This window comes from Neofelis nebulosa, chromosome 7 (assembly GCF_028018385.1).
Source record: "Neofelis nebulosa isolate mNeoNeb1 chromosome 7, mNeoNeb1.pri, whole genome shotgun sequence".
NCBI lineage: Eukaryota > Metazoa > Chordata > Mammalia > Carnivora > Felidae > Neofelis > Neofelis nebulosa.
In genome coordinates, this window is record NC_080788.1 from 144986126 (window position 1) to 145011470 (window position 25345).

Consider the following 25345-nt stretch of genomic DNA (forward strand, 5'->3'; position numbering starts at 1 on the left):
TAGAACTGCCCTACGACCCAACAATGGCACTACTAGGCATTTATCCAAGGCATACAGCTGTGCTGTTTCGAAGGGGCACACGCACCCCCATGTTTATAGCAGCCCTATCGACAATAGCCAAAGTATGGAAAGAGCCCAAATGTCCATCGATGGGTGAATGGATAAAGAAGATGTGGGATATATATACACCACGGAGTATTACTCGGCAATCAGAAAGAATGAAATCTTGCCATCTGCAACTATGTGGATAGAACTGGAGGGTATTATGCTAAGTGAAATTAGTCAGAGAAAGACAAAAATCATAGGACTTCACTCATGAGGACTTTAAGAGACAAAACAGCTGAACATAAGGGAAGGGAAACAAAAATAATATAACAGGGAGGGGGACAAAACATCAGAGACTCATAAATATGGAGAACAAACTGAGGGTTACTGGAGGGGTTGTGGGAGGGGGGATGGGCTAAACGGGTCAGGGGCACTAAGGAATCTACTCCTGAAATCATTGTTGCACTAGATGCTAACTAATTTGGATGTAAATTTTTTAAAAATTAAATTAAAAAATTTTAAAATGTGAAAATAAAAAGAAAACAAAGGTCGCAATTTTGATATTAAGGTATACTTCGGGCCCAAAATATTATACAAGACACAAAAGGACATTTTATAATATTCCCGATGAATAAAGAGCACTGATCAATATCTGTGCCCCAACGTTTCATATGGAAACGAAAGCATAAACTCATAGGTGCACACTGATAATAGGAGACTTCCATCTCTCTCTCGGATTCAAACATCAAATAAAAAGTTAAAAAATAAAATAAAGTTAGAAATAAAGTAGATCTAAATAAAAAGAAAAGGTGGATCCCACAGATGGACATTGAATTCTAGTCTTTAAATCAGAGAACACCTCTTTTCAACTTCACCTGCAACATTTTTGAAAACTGATCACAACAAAAGAAAAGAAAACTGATCACATACTAAGCCACAAAAATCTGAAATTTCAAAACAGAGTAATACAACAGCACTCTGTGACAAAACTGGAAATTAAGAACAAAAACTCCCCCAAAGGTCTTTCCGCCTTGAAATTTTTAAGCCACTAAACAACTCTAAGATCAAGAGAGAAATGCAGAATCGATGCAGCATTTCAAAAAAAAAAAAAAAAAAAAAAAAGTAGTAGTAACAAAACCATGACCTGTCAGAATCCATGAGACACAGCCAATGTTGTACTCAGAGATAGATTCCTGGCACTCAAAACCCATATCAAAAGTGTTCAAGCAAGTTAAATGTCAACAAAAAAGCTGCAAAAGAACAAGGTAGTATTTTTAAAAGCAGAAAGTAAAAGGATGTCCAACATCATTAGTTATCAGGGAAGTATCAGTTAAAATCATTATAATCTGTTGCTATACAGCAATAGCATGCACAGTGAATGACTATAATTAAAATCCTGACAATATCAAGTGTGGAACAACAGGAGGTCTCCTGAAGCCTTACATCAGAATGTTTACAGCAGCTTTGCAATGGTCAAAAATTGAAACAAAATATCCATCAGCCGTGAATGGATGAACAAGTTGGATACATCCATACAATGGAATACTCCTCAGCAATGAAAAAAAAAAATGAATGAACCACTGATACAGTCAATGTGGATGAATCTCAAAAATGTTATTCTAAGTGAAAAGATACCGATACAAAAGGCTACATGATGTTTGATTCCTTTTTATGTGATGTTTAGGGGCAGGGGAGCTCTAGAAATCTGCGGTTGCCAGGAGCTGGGGTAAGAGAAAGCCACCACAGAAGGGCACAAGGCAGCTTTTTGGGGGTGATAGGGAAACTCAGTATCTGAATTGAAGTGGTCACTACACACCTGTATGCATTTGTCATAACTCATAGAACAGTATATTTTAAAGAATAGAATCTTGGGGCGCCTGGGTGGCTCAGTTGGTTAAGCGTCCGACTTCGGCTCAGGTCACAATCTCACAGTCTGTGAGTTCGAGCCCCGCGTCGGGCTCTGGGCCGATGGCTCAGAGCCTGGAGCCTGCTTCTGATTCTGTGTCTCCCTCTCTCTCTGCCCCTCCCCCATTCATGCTCTGTCTCTCTCTGTCTCAAAAATAAATAAAAACGTTAAAAAAAATTAAAAAAAAAAAGAATAGAATCTTGCCATATTTAAACTATATCCCAATAAACCTGCCTTAAATAAATCAGCAAGGGGCGCCTGGGTGGCGCAGTCGGTTAAGCGTCCGACTTCAGCCAGGTCACGATCTCGCGGTCTGTGAGTTCGAGCCCCGCGTCAGGCTCTGGGCGGATGGCTCGGAGCCTGGAGCCTGTTTCCGATTCTGTGTCTCCCTCTCTCTCTGCCCCTCCCCCATTCATGCTCTGTCTCTCTCTGTCCCAAAAATAAATAAAAAACGTTGGGAAAAAAAAAAAAATCAGCAAAAAAAATTTTTTTTAATAATAAAAAACTAATGTTAGGTCCAAGGACCCGATGGTACACCAAGGGTTGGTCTGAAAAGAAAGCAGAGTGTAACAACAACAACAAAATTCGAATCATTCCAAAAGCAATACTTCATTAAGTAAAATTTTTGAATAGAATTTTTTCAAAAGTAGCAATTAAGAAAGAAAAAAAGTAGAAATTTAGTGAATTAAGTTTGAAACCAGAAAAAAGAAAAATTGATAAATTATTTTCTTTTTTAAGTTTATTTATTTATTTTGAGGGGGAGGGGCACAAGTGGGGGAGGGGCAGAGAGAAGGAGAGACAGAATCCCAAGCAGGCAAGAATCCCAATCACCAAGCACAGAGCTGAGGTGGGGCTTGAACCCACGAACTGTGAGATCATGCCCTGAGCTGAGATCAAGAGTCGGGTGCTTAGCCAACTGTGTCGCCCAGGTGCCCCCGATAAATTACCTTTTTAAAAAATCAAAAGGTAAATAAGTCACTAGCCAATTTGTTTTTTTTATTTTATTATTTTATTTTTTTTATTATGGGGGGATGGGCAGGGAGCAGGGGTCTTCCAGTAAGGACTGAAAAACCTGCTAGACAAATTCTAAGAGATGTAACACTCAGTTTGGGATTTTTTTTTTAATTTTTTTTTAACGTTTATTTATTTTTGAGACAGAGAGAGACACAGCATGAACGGGGGAGGGGCAGAGAGAGAGGGAGACACAGAATCAGAAGCAGGCTCCAGGCTCCGAGCCATCGGCCCAGAGCCCGACGCGGGGCTCGAACTCACGGACCGTGAGATCGTGACCTGAGCTGAAATCGGACGCTTAACCGACTGAGCCACCCAGGCGCCCCAGTTTGGGGCTTTTTAATGGCATGGGTGAGCCCCTAAACATCCAAAATAAAAAATGACAGAAGAAAAATAACCATCAATTCAGAAGACATTTTTTAAAACCATGAGACCAATTTGCATAACAATAGGAAAATAAATTTGAAATGGATAATTTTCTAGGAAAATATAATCCAAACTGACTCCAGACAAGATAGAAACTCTAAATCAGGAGTTAGAGGGGCGCCTGGGTGGCGCAGTCGGTTAAGCGTCCGACTTCAGCCAGGTCACGATCTCGTGGTCCGTGAGTTCGAGCCCCGCGTCGGGCTCTGGGCCGATGGCTCGGAGCCTGGAGCCTGTTTCCGATTCTGTGTCTCCCTCTCTCTCTGCCCCTCCCCCGTTCATGCTCTGTCTCTCTCTGTCCCCAAAATAAATAAAAAACGTTGAAAAAAATTAAAAAAAAAAATGTAATCTCATCCAAAAACATCCTTACTGAAACATCCCAAATAAGTCTTGACCATATATCTGGGCACCATGGCCCAGAGAAGTTGACATCACAAGTCCACCCCATGTCAACTTGGCACCCACATGCTTCTCCTTAATCCATTCTTAATCTCCATACGAGGAACAGAAACAAGGTCATAATTCTACCACATGATCCAACTATCCTGCAACACCCTACCAGAAACTAGGATGTGCTCAAAGAATGAATGTTAAAAAAGAATGTTAAAAGTACACAGGAGCCAATTTGTAGGAACCCTCACGATTCAAATCTAGAATAATTTGAGCATGAAGTGTTGTCACGTAACAACTATCCAAGATACATGTTTGGGTGAAACAAGGAAGTTCCAAAACAGTATGCACAGTAGACTCCTATTATGTGCATCCACACATATACATATATATAGTATCCTAAAATCTAATATATACTACATATCATGTGCTATATATAATGTTAGTATGTGAGAAAACTAGATAAGTATCCCAAGGACTTAGGTATGTCTGGAGAATTCTGGAACATTTGCACTGATTTTACAAATCCTTTACGTTTCCTTTTGTATTTTTTTAATGTTTATTTATTTTTGAGAGAGAGAGAGAGACAGAGCGCGAGCAGGGGAGGGGCAGAGAGAGAGGGAGACACAGAATCGGAAGCAGGCTCCAGGCTCCGAGCTGTCAGCAGAGCCCGATGCGGGGCTCGACCTCACAAACAGCAAGGTCATGACCTGAGCCCAAGTCGGAGGCTTAACCGACTGAGCCACCCAGGCGCGCCATACATTCCCTTTTTTTTTTTTTTTTTAATTTTTTTTTTTAACGTTTTATTTCTTTTTGAGACAGAGAGAGACAGAGCATGAACAGGGGAGGGGCAGAGAGAGAGGGAGTCACAGAATCGGAAGCAGGCTCCAGGCTCTGAGCCGTCGGCCCAGAGCCCGACGCGGGGCTCGAACTCACGGACCGCGAGATCGTGACCTGAGCCGAAGTCGGACGCTCAACCGACTGAGCCACCCAGACGCCCCCATACATTCCCTTTTTTAAAAATTGTGTCTAACGCCTGAGTGCAGCATCTGAAATCAGCCAGGTCCAGCTTGCCTGCAGGCTGTGAGCTGACTTACAATCTCCCTTCTCACCACCAGAGCACAGGAGCCAGGCCCCCTCACCACCATACGGAATGTCTGCTTTGAGCCTCCGCCTGCTCAGCCCTTTTTACGTTACCCCTTGTCTGATTGCCCTGTAAACTGAACACTCTGTGCTCCTTGACTTGCCCTCCCAGCATCACGCATGCTAAAGGACTTTTAATGAAATTAAACTCTGTGGGATGAGAGGAACAAACATTATGTAGTCGGTTACATCTCTCCAGCCTGACAGCCACGGGCTCCTCAAAGCCGGAAGAGGGAAAGCAACAGAAACGACACGTACTGAGCGCCTACAACAAGCTGGACTGTCCCTTGGCACACAGCGTCTGATCGAACTCTCACAGGCTGGTGTTGCGAGTCCCATCTTTCAGATGAGAACACTGAGGTTCTGAGAGGTGCTGTGATTTACGCAAACTCACTACCTAGTCAAAGGTAGAGTCAGAATCCAAATGCAGGTCAGTGGGGTCCTAAGGTCTTGCTTTGCCCTCTATGACACCCTCACTTGTCCCCAGATTTATGGATGAAACAACTAAAACCCCTGGGCATCGGTGGCGGACCCTCAGAACGCAGGTGAGCAGGTGTCCAGAACATGCCCTAGTTAATGCTCCCTCAGCCTTCAAGTCTGGCATGTGCCCAGCCATGACCAGTGCAGTGTCACCTAGCATCAATCTATGTCTGGTATCTCCATCAGAGACGCAGAACCTGAGACCTGGGGAACCGGGTGAGCCGGCCAAGGTCACACAGCAGTACCATCGAGGGCCTGAATCTAGGGACGGCTCTCTGGCCTGGGCAGGCCTCTCGGTCCTGCTATCCCCTTGAAACCCTGCTCCTCTGTCCTCCGTGTCCCCTTGTGTTTCTCTCTCTCTCTCTCTCTCTCTCTCTCTCTCTCTCCTGCCTCCCTTCCTTCCCTTCATCTTTCTCTGTCCTCACTATAACCACTTACAAATTCTCATCCACCTGAAGTGTTGCTGAATTTGAGACAGAGGTGGGAGGACCTTAAAGATGGGAATACAACCCCCACACTTTACAGATGGACAAACTGAAACCCAGAAAGTCTCCCCCACGTGTTCAGATTTCAACTCCAGCCTTTGCTCAGCTGTTTCCTTTCCTGCCTGCCCACCTCCCTCCTGCCCTTGCACACCTCCCATGAACAGCCATCTGGCTCTTGCCTGCAGCCAGAGGGGGCTTCCAAAATCACTCACTTGATCAGTCTACACTCTACCTAACAACCCTCCAAGGATCAAAACGCTGGCCTTGCTACCTTCTCTACTCTCCTCCTATGACAAGCTAAATCTTACCCACGATGAGCCTTCCAACTTGCTACTCCCTGCTCTCTCCCTGACTTATTAGCTATTTATCATTCAATCTCAGATCTCCCTGGGGCCCAATCCTGAGGCACTCACAGAATCTCCCTCGTCTCCAACTTCACTGTCTGCCTGAGTAGACCACGAGCCTGGACCTGTCCTATTCACCACTGTGCCTCCAGTCTCTGGCGCTGTGCTGCACGCCTCCCCGAGCCAGTTCACAGCCCAGTCAAAGTTTAACGGCAAGGTGAAAAAAAAATGTTCCAGCAGAGGAAAGGAGATGATCCCAGCAGGGAGAAGTGCCGTCAGAAGTTGTGTGCAGGTCATGTACCCCAATGTTTATAGCAGTGCTCTCAACAATAGCCAAATCATGGAGAGCCTAAATGTCCATCCACTGATGAATAAAGAAGATGTGGTTTATATATACCATGGAATACTACTTGGCAATGAGAAAGAATGAAATCTGCCCATTTGCAGCAACACGGATGGAACTAGAGGGTATTATGCTGAGTGAAATAAGTCAGCCAGAGAAGACAGATGTCATATGTTTTCACTCATATGTGGATCTTGAGAAACTTAACAGAAGACCATGGGGTGGGGGAGGGAAACAGAGAGGGAGGGAGGCAAACCATAAGAGACTCTTAAATACAGAGAACAAACAGGGTTGGTGGGGGGGGGGGGTCAGGAGCGAGGGGAAAATGGGTGATGGACATTGAGGAGGGCACTTGTTGGGATGAGCACTGGGTGTTGCAAGCGATGAACGATGGGAATCTACTCCTAAAGTCAAGAGCACGCCGTATACACCGTATGTTAGCCAACTTGACTATAAATTATATATTTTTTTAAAGTTGCGTGGAGGTATAGGAAGCAGGCCTGTGGGACTAGACTGAGGTGCGAGCAGAGGGTACTTGGGGGAAATGAGGTTAGGAGATTCTCTTCCATGTAATAAGCACCCCTGAACGCCATGGCAGGCCCTGTGCCCACAGAGCACACAGGCGGGCGCTGCTGGGCCCTGATGGGCCTGTGCGGAGCCACTCCTCTGGGGTTTCTCCACATCTGAGTCTCATGGACGTCCTCACCGCCACCCCCAACAACACGAGCACCGACACCGCCTAATGTGCATATAATTCGAAGGGGTCACGGCCCCCAGGAGCCCAGCCAAGGACCACGGCTGACGTATCCCTAGTCTGGCTGGAACGACAAAAATCAAACGAGTGCCGGGAGCACAAGTCAGGCCATGACGACCCTGAGGAAGGAACGGAAGCCGGAGGGACACGACGTCAGAGGCAGGGAAGTGACAACGGTGGTTGGCCCCTGGGGCCACGTTAAGAAATCCGTCCCAGGCTCCCGAAACGGGACAGAGGTGCGGAGGCGAGCAAAGGTTTCAGGGCGAGGAGCGCCCTAATCTCACGGCCGGCTCGGGAAAATGACGCAAGCGCCACGCGAGGCCACCGTGAAACGCTACAGCTCCACTCCTGCCCGGTGCACTGTTGGCGTCAGGGGCCGCAGCCCGACGCCAGGTCTCGCGGGAGGGCGAGATTCACGCGGATCACAGAGATTGGGCGGGGAGGGGTGGCCAAAGCTTCCGTCCTCGAGCAAAGTCCCGCCCCCTGGCCGGGATGGGCCAATCCCAAGGCCTCCCCGTTCTGGCCTCAGGGATTGGCCCTGGGGCTCACGTGACAGAGCGGGCTGGGGGCACGTGACCGAGCGGCCTCTCGGACACGTGACCGCCGCGGCGGCCTTCTTGGTTTATCCGTGGCGGGAGAGAGCTGGGGACCTAGACCGGGGACCGGAATTGGGGACGGCGGAGCTCCGAGGCTTCCCGCCGGTGCCGGCCTCCGCCCTCGTCCTGTGCAGACGGGCCGGCCACCTGCCTGCTGGGCCTTCGGAGTGAGCTGGGCGGCCTCGGTGCCCTCGCCTGTGAGATGGTCCCGGGGTTGTCCAGGGAACAGCGTTGCCGGAGGCCTATGGGAGGCAGCGGGGACGTGCACGGCCGTGTGAAGCAGGGCGATGGCCCGAAGGACCAACCGGGAGTCCCGAAAAGCTGACCGTGGGTGAGGTTGTTGAGCAGAGCAGAGCCCCTGCCCTCGGCTGACTTCCGCCAAGGGTTGTGTGACGGGCCCCTTGGCTTTCGTTGCAGACGATTGAGCAAGATACGGCTGGGTGAGTTTGCAGATCTGATTGGCCTTATTCGGCAATTCCCGAGCGGGACAGCGTCCCATCCCGCCAGTGGCAAGGAGCTCTGAGGCGCTGTAGAAAACGGGAGGCTCTCGTAGACCGAAGTGGGCCAGAAAAAGGAAGTTTCTAGCAAAGGGTGGCTTCTTTTCAAGCGAGGTCACCTTCCTCTAGCGAGAGACAGGCGTCTGTCAGCCAGATAACCTCACTAGTGCTAACCAGGTAGTTCTAGATGACTAGTTAAATTAGGTCCCGTTCCCGGGAGGGGCTGAAACCGCAGTTAGGTTAGGTATGAAGCCTTGGATCGCTGACAAAGGTTTAGCACAAGTGACTCCCATTTGGGGCCTTTTGTTCCTTTTTCAACGTTGCTAAAACTTTACAACAGCGGTGTCCGTAGTGTACTTGAGGCCTGTAGTCGGGGACAGACTGCTGAGGCCTCACGGCCTGGAAGTGGAGGAGCCAAGGCTGAACCTAGACATCAGCGCGACCAACCTGCAGACCCTCAACCAGGTGGCTTTTGCACCCTGAGAAGTGAGCCAACGGGACCACCCTCTCTCCATGCCCTTGGGAGTCACCCAAACCTTGAGGACGCTCCCTTTTGTCACTGCTGTCCGCTCAAGATACTGGTGACCCTGGAGGGCGGGGCCGGGTGCTTCCCAGTCTCCCCTCCTGACTGGGGCAGAACTGGCTGGCGTCTGGAGCCTGTTACACGAGGGACAGGAGGGCCTCAGGCAGAGCCGGGAGGAAGAGAAGCAGTGAGAGGGAGGGGCCTGGAAGCCGGAACTGGAAGGAGGGCGGGAGAAATGTGCCAGGACCCCAGGAGAACCACCCGCGGCTTGATCCGTTCGGTTCAACAAGAATCCGTCAAACACCCGCTCGCTCCAGGCGCTGAGGATCTAGCATTAAACAGAAGAGGTAGACATCCTCGCCCTCCTCGAACTTCCCTTCCAGTGCAGGAGAGAGACCATAAACAGAGTAAACGTTCACACCGTGTTCGAAGTGATGCAGGCTACTGGGAAAAACCAAAACTGAGAAAGGGTCTAAGAGGTGGGGACAGCTTTACACAAGGGGCAGGGTAGGCCTTGCTGAGAAGGTGACTTGGAAGGAAGTGAGGGAAGAGCATCCAGGCAGACGGCGCAGTGCGTGCAAGGGACCCGCGGTGGGAGGGAACCTGCAGCGGAGTGTGGCTTTGAGGAGTAGGCAGGCATCAGAGAGGTAACAGGTGGCCGCAAAAAGGGCTTGGAATTGTAACTGAGATAAGGCCGTGGAAGGGTTTGAAGACAGGCTCCGCTCCCCACATGAGCTGCTTTGCTGTTCTTGCCAGCTGGGCACCCTCCGGAGGCAGGAAGGCATTATGCCTTCTGTCCCCAAAACCACATTGGCCTCTCTGTCGTCTTTGCCCAGGACGGGCAGCAACCCTGTCCTTCCACTTGATTCTCCTGTCCCTGACCCCCACTCTAGGCTGTGGAATCTTCATGGGGAAAACCTGGCCCTGACCAGTCTGTCTCCCTCTGCACCGTTCGTTGCCCAGGGATCTGAGCTCCGAGGCTGCCACGCAGGGTGGGCACATGCTAAGGTAGCCGGTGGGAGCGAAAGCTCCAGGCGGTGTGTCCTAGCAACACCCAGAGCTGGGCTCTCAGAGGGTCGACAGTGATGTGGGAGGCCTGCGCAGCACCTCCAGAAGGGGGTCGGCTTTCGGCCTGGGGACCCCACCTGTCACTTGTGTCCCCAGCCTTGAAGTGGGACTGTATTTCCATCGTTAGCCCCAGTGTCTAGAAAATCGGGCGTTCCCAGGTCTCAAAAAGCTTGTGGTCTGGGATGGAGCACCTGGGTGGCTCAGCCAGTGAAGCATCCCGACTCTCGGTTTCGGCTCAGGTCATGATCTCATGGTTTCATGAGTTCGAGTCCCGCATCAGGCTCCGCACTGACAGTGCAGAGCGTGTTTGGAATCTCTCTCTCCCTCTCTTTCTTTCTGCCCCTTCCCCTGCTCATGCTGCCTCTGTCTCTCAGAATAAGTCAACGAACCTTAAAAAAGAAAACAAAGCTTGTGGTCTGGGAGCATAATTAAGGCGCTGGAACCATGGGCCCAGAGGTACAGTGTTCACAGCACAGGGGGAGCCTGCAGCTGTGCAGACTGTGTGGCCACTTCTCCGCAGCCTTTCCCTGACTCCCACAGCCACCCACCAGCAGCATCAGGATGTCTGGTCCCCAAGAGGAGGGGTCACTGGCGGATTCGGTCATCACAGTATCCCTTGCCTGACTGTCTCTTTTATTTTCAAGTCAGGTGCTTTAACAAGAGTATCTGGGAAACACAGTGGGAGCATTTTTATTTTATTTATTTACTTTTTAAAGTAAGGCTCCACATCCAACATGGGGCTCGAGCTCATGACCCTGAGATCAAGAGTCGGATGCTGTACCAACCTAGCCAGCCAGGTGCCCCGATACGTTATTATTTACTAAAGCCCATAATTCGGATTTTCTTAGTTTTTCTTGGTGTCCTTTTTTGGTGCCAGGATCCCATCAAGGGCACCGCATCACATGAAGTTGTGCACCTCACTTTCTTCTGAAGGTGCAGTATTGAGAGGAGGCTAAAGCAGCACAAAACTGCCGACCTTTTCCTTGGCTTTAAGTCTGAGTAAACGCTAGGGCTGGGGCTGCATTTGGGTTTTGGTGTTCTGCCTGACAGGTGTCAGCTGAGTGGGGCTCTTGGGTCCTTTGCAAAAGGAAGGGCACTGAGGAGAAGCCCCACACCCCAGACTGTCCCCTCTCAGAACCGCCCCTCGGGCTGGGGGTGATGGGGAGTTATGGTTTAATAGGTTGCAGATTTCTGTTGGGGATGATGGAGACATTCTGGACACGGGTGGTGGTGAGTGAGGGCTGCACAAATGTACAGATTTCCTTAATGCCCCTGCTTGCACACTTAAAAATGGTTCAGATGGTAAGTTTTATGTATTTTCACCACAATTGGTTTTATGTCTTTTTAACGTTTATTTGAGAGAGCGTGTGTGCGTGCACAGGGGAGGGGCAGAGAAAGAGGAAGAGTGAGAATCCCAAGCGGGCTCTGGGCTGTCCGTGAAGAGCCCAGTGCGGGGCTTGATCCCACGACCTCAAGATCACGACCTGAGCCAGTATCAAGAGGCGGACGCTTAAGCCACCGAGCCACCCGGGCGCCCCCACCATTTGTTTTAAAGCTGAAGAAACGAGGGGCGCCTGGGTGGCGCAGTCGGTTAAGCGTCCGACTTCAGCCAGGTCACGATCTCGCTGTCCGTGAGTTCGAGCCCCGCGTCAGGCTCTGGGCTGATGGCTCAGAGCCTGGAGCCTGTTTCCGATTCTGTGTCTCCCTCTCTCTCTGCCCCTCCCCCGTTCATGCTCTGTCTCTCTCTGTCCCAAAAATAAATAAAAAATGTTGAAAAAAAAATTAAAAAAAAAAAAAAAAAGCTGAAGAAACGAAGACGCAATTTAAACAAGACTTCTGCTCCTTGCTTTTCGGTAAAGGAAACCTGTGTGTTTCACCACAAAGTGAAGCTGTGCCTTGAAGGCCTTCTGTTCCCCAAGTCGGCTTCCTCCGCAGACCTGGGACCTGCCATCGGTGCGGATGGGGCTCGGGCACCGTCACCTGTACTGTTACCGCTAATGGCGGCAGTAGGGCAGCCTGTGATTGATCACTCCCTGTGCCGGCAGCCTTGCCACTTGACCTCACACAGCCCCAGCGGCGGTTCTGCTCACGGGCCTCATCTACAGAAGGCCACGGCAGCACAGAGATTAAGGGACCCACCCGCGGTCACACAGCTGGTGGCAGCAGTGGCAGGATGCTGCGAGAGCCGGGCCTTTCTCACCACCCACTGCGGGGCCAGCGAGGCAGCCCAAACTGCAAAGCCATCCTCCTAGCCGACGTGTCCTTCGACAGGCCGGGGGCATGGGGGCATGGGGGAGGGGGGCAGAGTGAGGCTGGTGTGTGGCCGCAGAATACTCCCTCTGGTCAAAACAAGGACTGGCAAGAGGGACTGGCCGCCTTCCGTAAAAGCAAAACAAACGACGGGGAGCCTGGGTGGCTCAGTCAATTGAGCTTCCGACGTCGGCTCGGGTCGTGATCTCAAGGTTTGGCCCAGAGCCTGGAGCCTGCTTCGATTCTGTAACTCCCTCTCTCTGCCCCTCCCCCATTGCTCTGGCTCTCTCAAAAATAAACAAACATTTTTAAAAAACCCTGCGATAACGGCCATGTTTATCCAACACGTGGCTCCGGGTTCTAGATAGTGTTCTCCAAGTATCCCCATAGATCTCTAGCCCCACGGGGGCTGGGTATTGATGTTCCACCAAAAGAGTCCCATAGCCAAGTAGCTTGGGAAATGTTGCACCTGCCCCTGTCCCCAGAGATTCAGAGGACTTCTAGAGGCTCTGAAAAGTCCTGTTATGAAGAAACAGGTTAAGCTTTGTCTAGCCCAGCGATTCCTGAACTTAGTTGACCCCCACCACCCATTTCGATATGAGACCCATTGACAGCGGTGCCTGGCTGGCTCAGTCTGTAGAGTGTAGAACATGCAACTCTTGGTGTCAGGGTGGTGAGTTCAAGCCCCACATTGGGCGTGGCACCTACTTAAAAAACAAACATTGACAGCCATCCAAGTTGCTATGCACAGACAGCTGCCTGTGCCTTGATGGGTGATGTGCCTCTCAGTACAGGGTCTTGCTTTTGTCTTCACTCTAGGTGAGGAATGGAAGTGCAGGGTCCTCTACGTACTCAATTTAGAGATAAATATTAGGGGTGTGCCTGGGTGGCTCAGTCGGTTAAGTGTCCGACTTTGGCTCGGGTCATGATCTCACGGTTCGTGAGTTCAAGCCCCGCATCAGGCTCTGTGCTGACGGCTCAGAGCCTGGAGCCTGTTTCAGATTCTGTGTCTCCCCACCACCCCCCCAACTCATACTCTGTCTCTCTCTCTAACATAAATAAACATTAAGAAAAAAAAAAGAAGATAAATACTAAGGACTCCTAGCTGGCTCAGTTGGGAGAGCATGTGACTCTTGGTCTCAGGGTTGTGAGTTTGAGCCTCACACTGGGTGTAGAGATTACTTAAAACCTTCATACATACATACATACATACTAGAGTGTTCAATATAGAGAAATAGCAATTGATGTCAAACTTAAAGCCTGACTGGCAATGCCAGGAAATGCCAGCATCTACTGTGATAAAATAACATTTTCTGATAAACCATTTTAGGTCCTGTCACTTTCAGGGTGCAGAAGGGTTTTGTCTTGTCCATGAAAATGTTGACGTGTTCCTCTCCACCCATGGTGAAAGTGAGCATTGCACTGAAGTTAAGCAAAGTCCTAACCTAACAGGACACTAGGTGTCCTGTGCTTTACATCTCACCAGACCCAGCGCATTCTGCTGGAAATTTTGGGTGGTCTCTGTAAAATGTTTACATTTATTCTTTGGAGTAAAGTAGGAGGTTCTTTCTTAAAAGTGAACACTAGTGGGGCACCTGCGTGGCTCAGTCAGTTAAGCATCTGACTCTTGATTTCAGCTCAGGTCATGGTCTTGCTCTGATGGGATCGAGTCCCACATCGGGCTCTGTGCTGACAGCACGGAGCCTGCTTGGGATTCTCTGTCTCTCTCTCTGCCCCTCCGCCGCTCATGTGCACACTCTCTCAAAATAAATAAACTAAAAAAACCCAAAGTGAACACTTATATGCTTGACCTGAGCAGGTTTTTGGATGGACGTGTGTGGTTGTGTTCGACCAGCAATAGGCTTCTCTCAGCAGGAAGGAAGGAGATTCAGCCTCTGCCCATCCCGCAATCCTAGAATGAAAGATCTTATGGAAATAAATGAAACTGAATAAATAGGCACCTGAGCCTCTTCAGTTTCTGGCTTAGCACTGCCCTGCCTGGCAAGGAGGAAAAGTTGTCTAGGGCAGCAGGCAGCTGCTGAACCGGACATGGAGAGGACCAGGACCAGGAGCCCTCGAGTTTTGGGAGCATCTGGGGCTGGGACCTGCAATTATGCTGAGCAGCCGCTAAGTGTCAGGACGCCCCTGGTTTGTGCTCCCTCTGGCAGGCAGGCTGACTGTGTCCCCTGTTTCTGGGCGGATGCTCAGAGATCCCTGAGCACCCTCTGAGATCACCGTTTGCACCAAGATCACCATTTATAGATGGAAAATTGAAGCTCGGAGCAGGCACTGGTCAACAGCTCCCCCTTGCTTGGTGCTACACTGGGGACAGGAGAAATGACAGAACAGGACCCAACCCACGCACTTCTGGTGGTTATAAATCTCTAGGCACAGGAGCACCTGGGTGGCTCAGTCGGTTCAGCATCTGACTCTTGATTTCAGCTCAGGTCATGATCTCACGGTTCGGTTCGTGAGTTCAGGCCCCAAGTCGGGCCCCATGCTGGCTCTCTCTCAAATAATTTTTTTAAAAAGTCTCTAGGCACAAGCAGTATCCGAGTTTGAACCCCTGCTTCACATCTTGGTACCTATGAGATCTTAAGCAAGTTACCTCTGCCTCGGCCTGCTATCTTCACATCTTCAAACCAGTAGTAATAACCTATCCCGTCAGTGCTGTGAGTGTGGCCATTAGAACAGGCCAACTCGTCATGGTGGTGGCACAGCCCCAGTCATCACAGGCATGACTCTCCAGCCACAGACTCAGGTGTGTGGGCAGTGCCACTGCCTCCATTTTCTGTGACAGCCTGATTTCTGCCCCGAGCGCCCATTCCACGATTCCATGGGCACTATCACGGCCATCAGTTTCAGATCTTGCCCCCTTCCTACGTCAGGACTCCTGCAGGGTTAGGGCCCTGTGGGGGAGCCTGCTGCCACTGGTTATCTGCCCATACTGGCTATTGCAGCCCCCTGGTCCCATGCCTCAGCGCTGTCCCCAGCCTCACTGGGCATGTGGCCCTCTTGGGCCAGCCTGCCTGGCATCCTGTCACCTGGGTGCCAGACCCCTCCTGCATTGCTTTCTGGCGACTGGAGGCAGCAGGCCTGGGACCCCCTCACCTGCCTCTGCTCACCCCAGACCAGGGTGGTCTCCCTGTGGTCCAAGATGCTTCATCAACCCGGCTTCTCCAGGACACTGGCCCAGAAGGGACACATCAGTTCTGCCTTCCTCCTCCATCCCCCTTTGTTGTCCGAAGGGCTTGGGCTTTGGGGGGTGAGGGGGAAACAAAGTCCAAAAAACCCACAGGCACCTTCTGCTTCCATCCTGGGACTATAGGTCCGGGGCCAGCTCCTCCTTGAATGCAGAGAAGGAACGGCAAGGTGGGAAGGGGGGTTGGAAATGTCATTGTAGGCAGCCCCTGCTCTGCATGGTTCCAACATGCAGAAACTTTAGTTACCACGGTCTAGGAAAACACCATCAGTCCCTCAACAACACAGTTCAAGTGTCAGTGACCCTGTGTATTAACTGAGTCGCGGCACCAGGTAGAGAGTGCCTGAGCTCGCCAGCCTGCAAATCACTACATAAATAACAGCCGCGCCTCCTGATCAGTGACCGTCTGGCGCTTCTTCCCAAGCCCGTGGGTGACCGGTCACCGCGTGTTACTCAGCGCCCGGACACCAGCCAGGTCGGGAACCGTGCCACCTTCCGTGATGGACACACTGGCTACTCTGCGGAAGCGCGTCACCGAAGCCGGGAGTCGACCGACAGAGGTGAGCAAGTGGCAGGGGCGGGAAGTGGGGACACTGGAGGCAAATCCAGGTGCAGCAGCGACGGGGCCAGAAGAAAGAGCGGCGGTCAGAGGGGCCTGGCGAGGCCGACTTCATGAGAAGGACGATGTCCCCCGGGGGGTGACGCCGGCCACGCCCCCGCACCGACGGAGCCCCCGACACGTTTCGCATCGCCCCGAGTGCCAGTGCGAAGGCCGCGCTGGAAGCTGATCGCCACGCGGAACAGACAGCGACAACCGACAGAGGTCCAGAAAGGATGCTCGCGGCACGTCCTAAGTCACAGCGGAAGAGGCGAGCGCCGTTCATACTGTTCCTGGTAAGTTTCTCCTTTAAGTCGTGGTTAAATACACATAGTTTATTTATTTACTTTCTATTTTTTTAATGTTTTTTTTTTATTTTTTTTTTTTAACGTTCATTCATTTTTGAGACAGAGAGAGACAGAGCATGAATGGGGGAAGGTCAGAGAGAGAGAGAGACACAGAATCCGAAACAGGCTCCAGGCTCCAGGCTCCGAGCTGTCAGCACAGAGCCCGACGCGGGGCTTAAACTCACGGACCGCAAGATCATGACCTGAGCCGAAGTTGGACGCCCAACCGACTGAGCCACCCAGGCGCCCCGTATTTTTTTAATGTTTTATTTTATTTTTTGAGAGGCAGAATGAGAGTGCGAGCAGGGGAGGGGCAGGGAGAGAAGGAGACACAGAATCCGAAGCAGGCTCCAGGCTCCCAGCCGTCAGCACAGAGCCCGACGCGGGGCTCGAAGCCCCAAACGCAAGGTCATGAACTGAGCCGAAGTCAGAGACACCCAGGCGCCCCAAATACACATAGTTTAAAATCTACGACCTTGACCACTTCCAGGTGCATGGTTCTGTGGCATCAGGTGCTGTACAAGCAGGGACGGCTCCGCGAACTTGTGTGTGGACACCGTTGCAGAGATGCTCATCTCCTCGAGGCCGTTCTGATTTGAGTATCTGTGCTGCTTTCTAACAAGGAAAGAAGCTCGTTCATTCTCGATGCTTCTGAAAGTTAGAGTGTCTCCAGCAAAGATTAGCTTTACCGTTTCTATTTGCCTGCATAGTTCTAACCAATGGGAAAGTTTCTCATGTTTGGGAGATCATGGAAGTCACACTTTTCCCACTGATTTTTGTTTCTCTCCCCATGTCCACTTAAACAGTGTTATTGAGGGGTGCCTAAGGGGCTCGGTCGGTTAAGTGCCCAACTTCAGCTCAGGTCATGGTCTCACAGTTTGTGAGCTCGAGCCCCACGTCGGGCTCTGTGCTGACAGCCTAGAGCCTGGAGCCTGCTTCGGATATGTCTGTCTGTCTCTCTGCCCCTTTCCTGCTCACGCTCTCTCTCTCTCTGTCTCTCAAAAATGAATAAACGTTAAAAAAGTTTTTTTGAAAATGTTATTGGGATGCCTAGGTGGCTCAGTTGGTTCAGTGTCCGACTCTTGATATCCACTCAGGTCATGATCTCACAGTTCATGAGATTGAGCCCTGGTCAGGCTCTGTGCTGACAGCACACAGCCTGCTTGGGATCCTCTCTCTCTCTCTCTGCACACCCCCCCCCCCCAAATAAATAAATAAACTTTTAAAGAAATAAAATAAAAGCAGTTTTTATTGAGATAAAATTCACAAAACGTCAATTCACCAAAATTCGTGGTTTCTAGTGGATTCACAATACCCTACAATTGTCAAGATTGCTTTGCAGGATTTCCGCTTGCAGAATCCCCTTTACTGCCCCATGCCTCCCTCCCGGCTCCTGGTGGCTGTTGGCAACCTTTTGCGTCCTTGCTTGTAGATCCATCACTCCAGTCTCCACCTCCGTCCTCACATGGCGCTCTCCCTGTGTGGGTCTATGCGTCTGGGTCCACATTTCCCTCTTCTTGTAAGGACACCAGTCACTGGATTTAGGGCCCACTCTCATCCAGAATGACCTCATCTCAACTTGACGACACCCGCAAAGACCCAATATCCAAGCAAGGTCACATTCACAAGCACCAGGCATTAGGACTTCAACACGTCTTTTGGGAAACACACTTCAACCCACAACAGGTGGCCTCCCAAATCCCCAGATAGCCCATCAAGTGACTCTTCGTGAGGATGCATCTAGAACTTTGCATTTGTGCCCCCTCTTCTCAAAGTCTTGAGGAAACGAAGGGATGCATTACGGCTCCATTTCGATCATGAGACAAACTGCAAAGGCCTGAATTAGACTGGGGATTGACGTGTGGGTGTGACACGTGGGCACTTAGTGTACATTTGTAATATCACAGAAATCAGCTGTGACAGTTTCTTTACAATTAGGCTTTGACGTGCATGTAACTTAGTTGCTGAGTGATACTTTTGTTGTCGTTGTTGTTGTTTTTTTTAATTTCTGCCCTTTTAGAATCACCTGGTAATTCATCTGGAGTGAATAGAAGTACTCTGTTTACTTACTTATGCCCCAGATGTTTATTCCACACCCACAGCAAGCAAGACACAGTTCCAAGCACAGACACACTAAGATTTGCCATTACCAAGAGAAAACCCTTGACCTCATGGGTCATTCTAATTAGGGGCACAGACCATGAGTGAGGAGCACAGATAGTACTGTGCAGAGAAGCATGCCCTGAAGAAAATAAAGGGGCGAGTGGTGGGGAAGGTGGTCAAAGAGGGCCCTTCTGAAGGGTCATGCTTGAGCAGAAGGCTGATGAAGAGAAGGAGTGAGCCCTTTAAGACTCTGGAGGAAGAGCATTCTAGAACAAGGGAAAGACCCTCAGGCCGAGGCATGCCTGGTGTCATCAGGGACAACAGAAGGTCAGCACACCAAGGCGGCCAGAGATGGTGGACGAGTCTGGAGGGCAGGCCAAGGACCAGATCGCTCAGAGCCCAAGTGGGCAAGCCAAGGACGGTTCTCCCTCTAAGCGGGATGTGAAGCCACAGAGAACTGGCCACTCTGACCTATGTTTATAAAGATGCTCCCCAAGGGCCTGCAGGCAGCTCTTCAGCTGCCCAGGGGAGGGCCAGAGGGGTTTGACCGAGAGCCCATGGCGCCACAGTGCAGCAGGAAGGAAGAGGTCAGATTTGGGAGGTAATTTGGGGAGACTGGCAGAGTTGGCTGTCGGGCCAGATGGAGACATGCGGGAATATGAGAGGTACCAAGGGACACTCTGGGCAGAGGGGTGAGGGAGCGGTGTTTGCTGAGATAAGGGGCTTTGGGGAAGGAAGAATTCCGTTCTGGACAAAAAACAGGTAAGAAAATAGAAACACATAGCAAGATAGTGACTTAATCCAGCCATGTCGATAATCACCCCAAAGGAAGAACAGAGATTAGCCAACAGGGTTTTTAAAAAGCAAAAAACAAGGGCACCTGGGTGGCTCAGTCGGTTGGGTGTCTTGACTTCGGCTCAGGTCATGATCTTGCAGTCTATGAGTTTGAGCCCTGCATGGGGCTCTGTGCTGACAGCTCAGAACCTGGAGCCTGCTTCAGATTCTGTCTCTGTCTCTCTCTGCCCCTCCCCTGCTCTTACTGTGTCTCTCTTAAAAGTAAAATAAAAACATAAAAAATTAAACAGCTATGTGCTTCCTATAAGAAACCCACTTTTTTTTTTTAAATGTTTATTTTTGAGAGAGAGCGTGAATGGGAGAGGGGCAGAGAGAAAGGGGGACAGAGAATCCGAAGTGGGCTCTGTGGTGGCAGAGTGAGCCCGATATGGGGGCTTGAACCATGAGATCACTCAGGAGCCGCGAACTGTGAGATCATGACCTGAGCCCAAATCAGACGTTCAATGGATTGAGCCACCGAGGTGCCCCAAGAAACCCACTTTAAATGCAAAGGCCCCAATAGGGTAAAAGTAAGGGATGGGAAAAAACAGGTGATGTCAACACGGACCAAAGGAAAGCCAAAGTGGCTATGCTAAAGTCAAAGTAAATTACAGGGTGTAGGTAACACTTCTAGGATTAGAGGGACATTTCAGAATGATAAAGGGGTCAGTTCATGAAAAGGACCCAACAATGCTAGATGTTCATGCATGTAATAACAGAGCTTCAAATTCATGAAGCAAAAAACAGATTGAGCGGCAAGAAGAAAGACAAAAGCACAATTGTAATTACAATTGTAATCAGCAAGGGAGCACCTGGGTGGCTCAGTTGGTTGAGCGTCCGATTTTGGCTCAGGTCGTGATCTCACGGTTCGTGGGTTCAAGCCCCACGTCGGGCTCTGTGCTGACAGCTCGGAGCCTGGAGCCTGCTTCGGATTCTGTGTCTCCCCCTCTCTCTACCCTTTCCCACTCGCTCTCTCCCTCTCTCTATCAAAAATAAATAATCATTTAAAAATGTTAAAAAGAGGGGCACCTGGGTGGCTCAGTCGGTTGAGCGTCCGACTTCGGCTCAGGTCATGATGTCACAGTTTGTGGGTTCGAGCCCCACATCAGGCTCTGTGCTGACCACTTGGGCAGAGCCTGGAGCCTGCTTCAGATTCTGTGTCTCTTTCTCTCTCTGCACCTCCCCGACTCATGCTTTGTCTCCCTCTGTTTCTCAAAAATAAATAAATGTAAAAAAAATTTTTTTAATAAAAATTTTAAAAAGAAAAGAAAATCAGTAAAGATGTAGAAGACCCAAACGACACTTTCAACCAACCTGGCCTAATTGGTATTTCCTAGAACACTCCAACAGGAGCAAAATGGAGCTTCTAAGGTTGGGAGTTATCAGTGTATAGATGTGTTGAATGTCATGGGGTTAGGGGAGGTCACTTGGGGAGCTTTGTTAGGACACAAAAGCAGTCTGAAGACAGCATTGGGCCACTCCAACCTTTAGGGATGTGGAAGAGGAGAGGGGTCCAGCAAAGGAGACCGAGAAGGAGCCTAGTGTTGGAGGAGGGCCAGGTAAAGGAAACATTTAGAGGGGAGAGGGCCCTGCTGTATCAAAGCTGCCCAGCAGTCCAGAAAGATGAGAACTGAGGACTGATCACTGGATTTGGCCACGCAGAGGCCTTTGGTGACCCGGACAGCAGCACTTGCCCAGGGATGTTGGGGAGCTCTTGATCATTATGTCAAGGCAGGGTGAGCCGCGGCCCCACCCACCCTTATTTTCAAAGCATTTTGCTGGAGCCAAAAGATGGAGAGGTGTGGGCAGGCAAAGTGGCAGGATTGTCTTTCTTTTTAAGGCAGGGATGCATTCGAGCAGGTTGGGCACCACTGGGAAGGATCAAGGCGGGAGAGGGTGAGCGTTTGGGAGCCAGAGAATTCAGAAGTGATATCCGTGAGAAGGGATGGGGTCCAGGGCGCGCAGGGAGCCACGGCCTTGGTCCGGGGACACAGGTCTTAGGTGAGGAAAGGGGTGGGGTGCCTCCGGAGAGGAGCACCCAGAGGAGCATCAGGAGTCTCAGACGACCTCTAGGCAGGAGTGACCCCTCATCTGCCCTTAGACACAAAGTTCTCTAACCTTCCCAGTGGGCGGCGGGATGCAGGCCAGGCCACAGGCTGGCATTCGCCTCTGGTCACTGCCATTACTCATTCTGTAGCAAAGGGCAAGTGACCCGGGTGACCTTGGGAATGTGAACCCGGTGGCGCCCCCAGGACCCGGGCGCGGGGACTGGGGAGGGGCCTCCGTGCGCGCGCGCGTGTATCCGCCTCCGCGCCACTAGGGGGCACCAAGAGACCGTTTGCTGGGTATGGGCGCTGCCCCAACCCCCCCGCCCCCAGACCGCGACTCAGCCGGCTCCCGGCCTCACCTTGAGGCCCCCTGGACCGAACCCGGGCGGGAAGGGGGCGGGTGCTGGGGCCAGCTCATCCAAAAGCGCCCTGTAGCCTCCCCCTCCCCGGTGAGCGAAGGGCGGTGCAGTCTGCGCTGGCCGCGGAACGGCGAGGCCCGCCTGGGTTAAAGCAACTGGAAGGTCAAAATCCAAAATGTGCCCTGTGGACCGGCGGCTGCTGCCATCGCCAGCACCCGGTTCCCGGGGGGTAAGCGTTGGTCCCACAGCCATTAACCAAGCACCCACGTTGGGCCGGGCCCTGCTGCATTCCGAGCACATGGAACGAACGAACGAATGAATGAATGGGCAAGCCCTATATGGTATTTAGGGAGAGGAGGGGCGATCCCAGGCGCAGGGCCTGCAGGTACTGAGCCAGCGGGGCTTCCGCTGAGGGGCTCGGTGCCACCCCAGGGTCGGGAGAAGGAGAGAGGAGAGAGGCAGGGTAGGGATGGTACTGAGCCCCCAGCTGGGACTCGAGGAGCCACCCAGTGCAGTACTTTAAAGAGAGGGATGGGGAATGGACGCGATCTCCTCCGTGTAGACAGTTCATCCCCGATTTCTGATAAAATACAAGTCGCCTAGCAGCCACAGTCATCCCCCATCAACTTGGAACGAATTCTCTTTCCAACAGCTCCCCCGCCCTTCTGTGCCCATTGCCAATTGAAAGCAGCTTCTGCTACAGTAGGACAGGGGGAAACTGAGCCGCCTAACGGAGCAAGCGGTGGGAGAAGCCAGGCTTGGGGGGAGGACCCCCGCCGCCAATCCAAGGGCAGCTTGGAATTTGGTGGGGGCGGTGGGGGTGGGGCAGAGTCCGGTGCCAGCAGGCAAAAAGGGCATGGTTTACAAGAAATCTCCTCCCCTTGAAGCCCTGGGGGCGGCCCAGGGGATAAGGAATTTAGAGTGCTTAGCCCCCTGGGTACAGTAAGCACTCAATCAACACTGACCATTCTTATTACATATTAAACACAGCAAACATCTTTATAAAACAGAAATGCCAGCACTTTGGGTCAATGTATGAATCTTTGTTCAGAGTCTTTCAATTTCCATCCTCTTGGAAATAACAAACACTTTTAATTTTGAACCTATTTGCAAATCTGAAGCCCGCTGCTCCATTGCCCTGGCTCAGGGCCAGGTTGCAGATGTTTGAGTGTCTCAGATGCCCAAGTGGCTGCGTCTCCTGGGGTCTTTTGAATGGTGCTGACTCACCATGCACACTGCAAGCAGCCTCGCTCCGTCTGCCAGGTCGCTGCTGGATTTCTGGGTCTCAGGTGGTGTGTGGTCAATTCAGAGTTCGCTAACCTGCACCTAATAGATTTCCCTCTTCATTCCTGTTCCTACCCCAAAGGACGTAGGGGTGGGGGTGCGGGTGCTCAGCAGAGTGCTTAGCATTGAGCGAGCATTCAGTGTTAGCTGTTGGTGACATTATTATTATTATTCGTTACCATTATGATCACAGAACAAACTCGTTGCAGTTAGTTGGTTTGTATTTTTCTTGGAAAGTTATCTATATCTGTGTGGGCATATCACACAAGGGTAGACTGATGGAGGGCAGGAGGATGGGGTACTGCTCTGTCCCCTCTTCCATGAGCTCCTTAGAGACAAGAATCATCTGATTGGTTTCCATGTTCCAGCAGCCTCTGGGGCTTGGCATTGGGTAATTGAGCAAGGATAAGCATATTGTATGTTTCCCAGTTTTCCAAAGATGATTTGGGGGAATCAAATCATCCTATCATCATCCTACCAATCAGGATTCAGCTCTGTGACTGTGCACTCGGATATAAAAATAACACCTTTGGCTTCCCTTCCTCCACCCAATTTAAGAAGCAAGTTATGAGTTTGAACTTTCAAAGGCCAATTAATGCTCCTTAAAAGAAACTGTCGTCTCTAAACCAAGTGAGTGGGCAGCCTGGACTCTGGCCCTTGTCATCTCTGTGTAAGGGAGGAGATCCAGGTGGATGTGGGTTGGGGGGGGAGCTTTAGCCGGCAGGCATCTCAGCCCCTGCCTTATGAGGACCCAGATGCTGAGGCCCATGGAATGACAGTGCCGCCCCGCTGCTAGCAGAGCAGCTCTGTTCTACATAGATGCTGTCACATAGGTCATCACAGCATCCTGGGGGGAATTATTTTGTTATTAGCAGCCAGGACCCATACCAGCTTGGCTTTATCCCATCGTTCAGATGTCATCTCCTGGCTTTACCTTACATTGCCTCTGCAGCCAGGGCTCCAGCCGCAACCTGCATTCAGGCTCCTCTGTCTTTGTAGAGGCTAGTTCCTCTGCGGGGAATATCCCCTTCCCAACCGCTCCTTTCCAGCCTAGCAATGTGGCACGCCCCTCGTCTCGTGCCCCTCTGAAAACGTTCTCCCTCTCTCCGTGCAGATCTAACAACACATATGTCATGACAGTATTTTAGCACTTAACACATTGTAGCCATTCATCCGTTCAACGCGAGGACATAGGTTAAATGCTTAGAGCAATGTCGATCACAGGCTAACTGCTCAAAAAAAAAAAAAAGTTAGCTCTCGTCATTAACACCATTTACTCAATATTTATGGAGTGTCTCAGGCTGTTCGGCCACAGCACCGAACAAGAGAGATACAGTCCCTGACCACCCCATACCGCCCACGAGCCAAGCCAAGTTCCCATCTTCAGGGTCTGCGATGCGGGAAACGCGGGACGCGCCCAGCATGGGGACTACAGATCCCAGAAGGCTGCGCGGCGGCGTCGCCGGGGCCCGCCCGCGCGCATGCGCAACGTCGTGACGCCGGGGCGGCGAGCGGGCGCTAGTGGCTGAGGCGGCGGTTCGCGGGCGGGGCGGACCGGCGGGCGGCGGCCTTTAGGGCGGAGCCGGCGTCCGCTCCCCTCAGTCGGCCGCGGCTAGCGGACGGTCGGGTTCCGGTGCCCGTTTCTCTCGCTCGCCGGCTCGGTGCTCGCTCTCGTGTGGAGCCGCGGCCGCCTGCCCAGCGCTCCCTGCGGGTCCCGAGCGCGGCGCCATGTCAGAGCCGGGCGGCGGCGGCGAGGACGGCTCGGCCGGCCTGGAGGTGTCGGCCGTGCAGAACGTGGCCGACGTGTCGGTGCTGCAGAAGCACCTGCGCAAGCTGGTGCCTCTGCTGCTGGAGGATGGCGGCGAGGCGCCGGCCGCGCTCGAGGCGGCGCTGGAGGAGAAGAGCGCCCTGGAGCAGATGCGCAAGTTCCTGTCCGACCCTCAGGTCCACACTGTCCTGGTGGAGCGCTCCACGCTCAAAGGTGCGGGGCCGGGCGTTGGGGCCCGGGGGGGCCAGGGTCGGGGTCCGGGGGAAGGGTCGCGGCCGGGGCGGGAGCGGCCTCGGGGCTGCAGACGCCCCGCGGGATGGGGCCCAGAGGCCGCCCGGCGAGGCCGGCGCCACACCCCCTGCCAGGCGGGAGTGGCGGGGGTGCCCCCTTCCGGGTCGCGGGGAACGACGAGGGTGCTCCCTGTCTAGCCGTCACCCAAAACAATGGGATCGCTTTGTCTGCCCGGGCCTCAAGATGGCCGAGTTGGGTGGAGACAGCGTCTCCCGGGCTGAGCGCGGGCGGAGGCCGCATCCCGGCCTCCAAT

The 25345-nt window shown here is 51.7% G+C and overlaps 1 protein-coding gene, 1 long non-coding RNA gene and 1 other non-coding gene across 3 annotated transcripts in view; 2 read left to right on the forward strand and 1 right to left on the reverse strand.

Annotated features, from left to right (window-relative positions):
• Positions 1-2995: 2995 nt before the first annotated feature.
• Positions 2996-3055, reverse strand: LOC131518386 (U7 small nuclear RNA). Its single transcript, XR_009265066.1, has one exon. It is a non-coding gene; the product is annotated as a U7 small nuclear RNA (small nuclear RNA).
• A 4825-nt stretch (positions 3056-7880) lies between these two features.
• Positions 7881-19594, forward strand: LOC131517752 (uncharacterized). The gene is made up of 3 exons (XR_009264794.1): positions 7881-8360; positions 15885-16354; positions 16689-19594. It is a non-coding gene; the product is annotated as an uncharacterized LOC131517752 (long non-coding RNA).
• Positions 19595-24596: 5002 nt separating this feature from the next.
• The window catches only part of DYNC1H1 (dynein cytoplasmic 1 heavy chain 1), a 78275-nt gene continuing 77526 nt past the window's right edge, over positions 24597-25345 (forward strand). Inside the window, exon 1 of the mRNA XM_058740291.1 lies at positions 24597-25014. Within this exon, the coding sequence (XP_058596274.1) occupies positions 24762-25014 (253 nt within the window). The 5' untranslated portion in view covers positions 24597-24761. The remainder of the gene's footprint in view (positions 25015-25345) is intronic.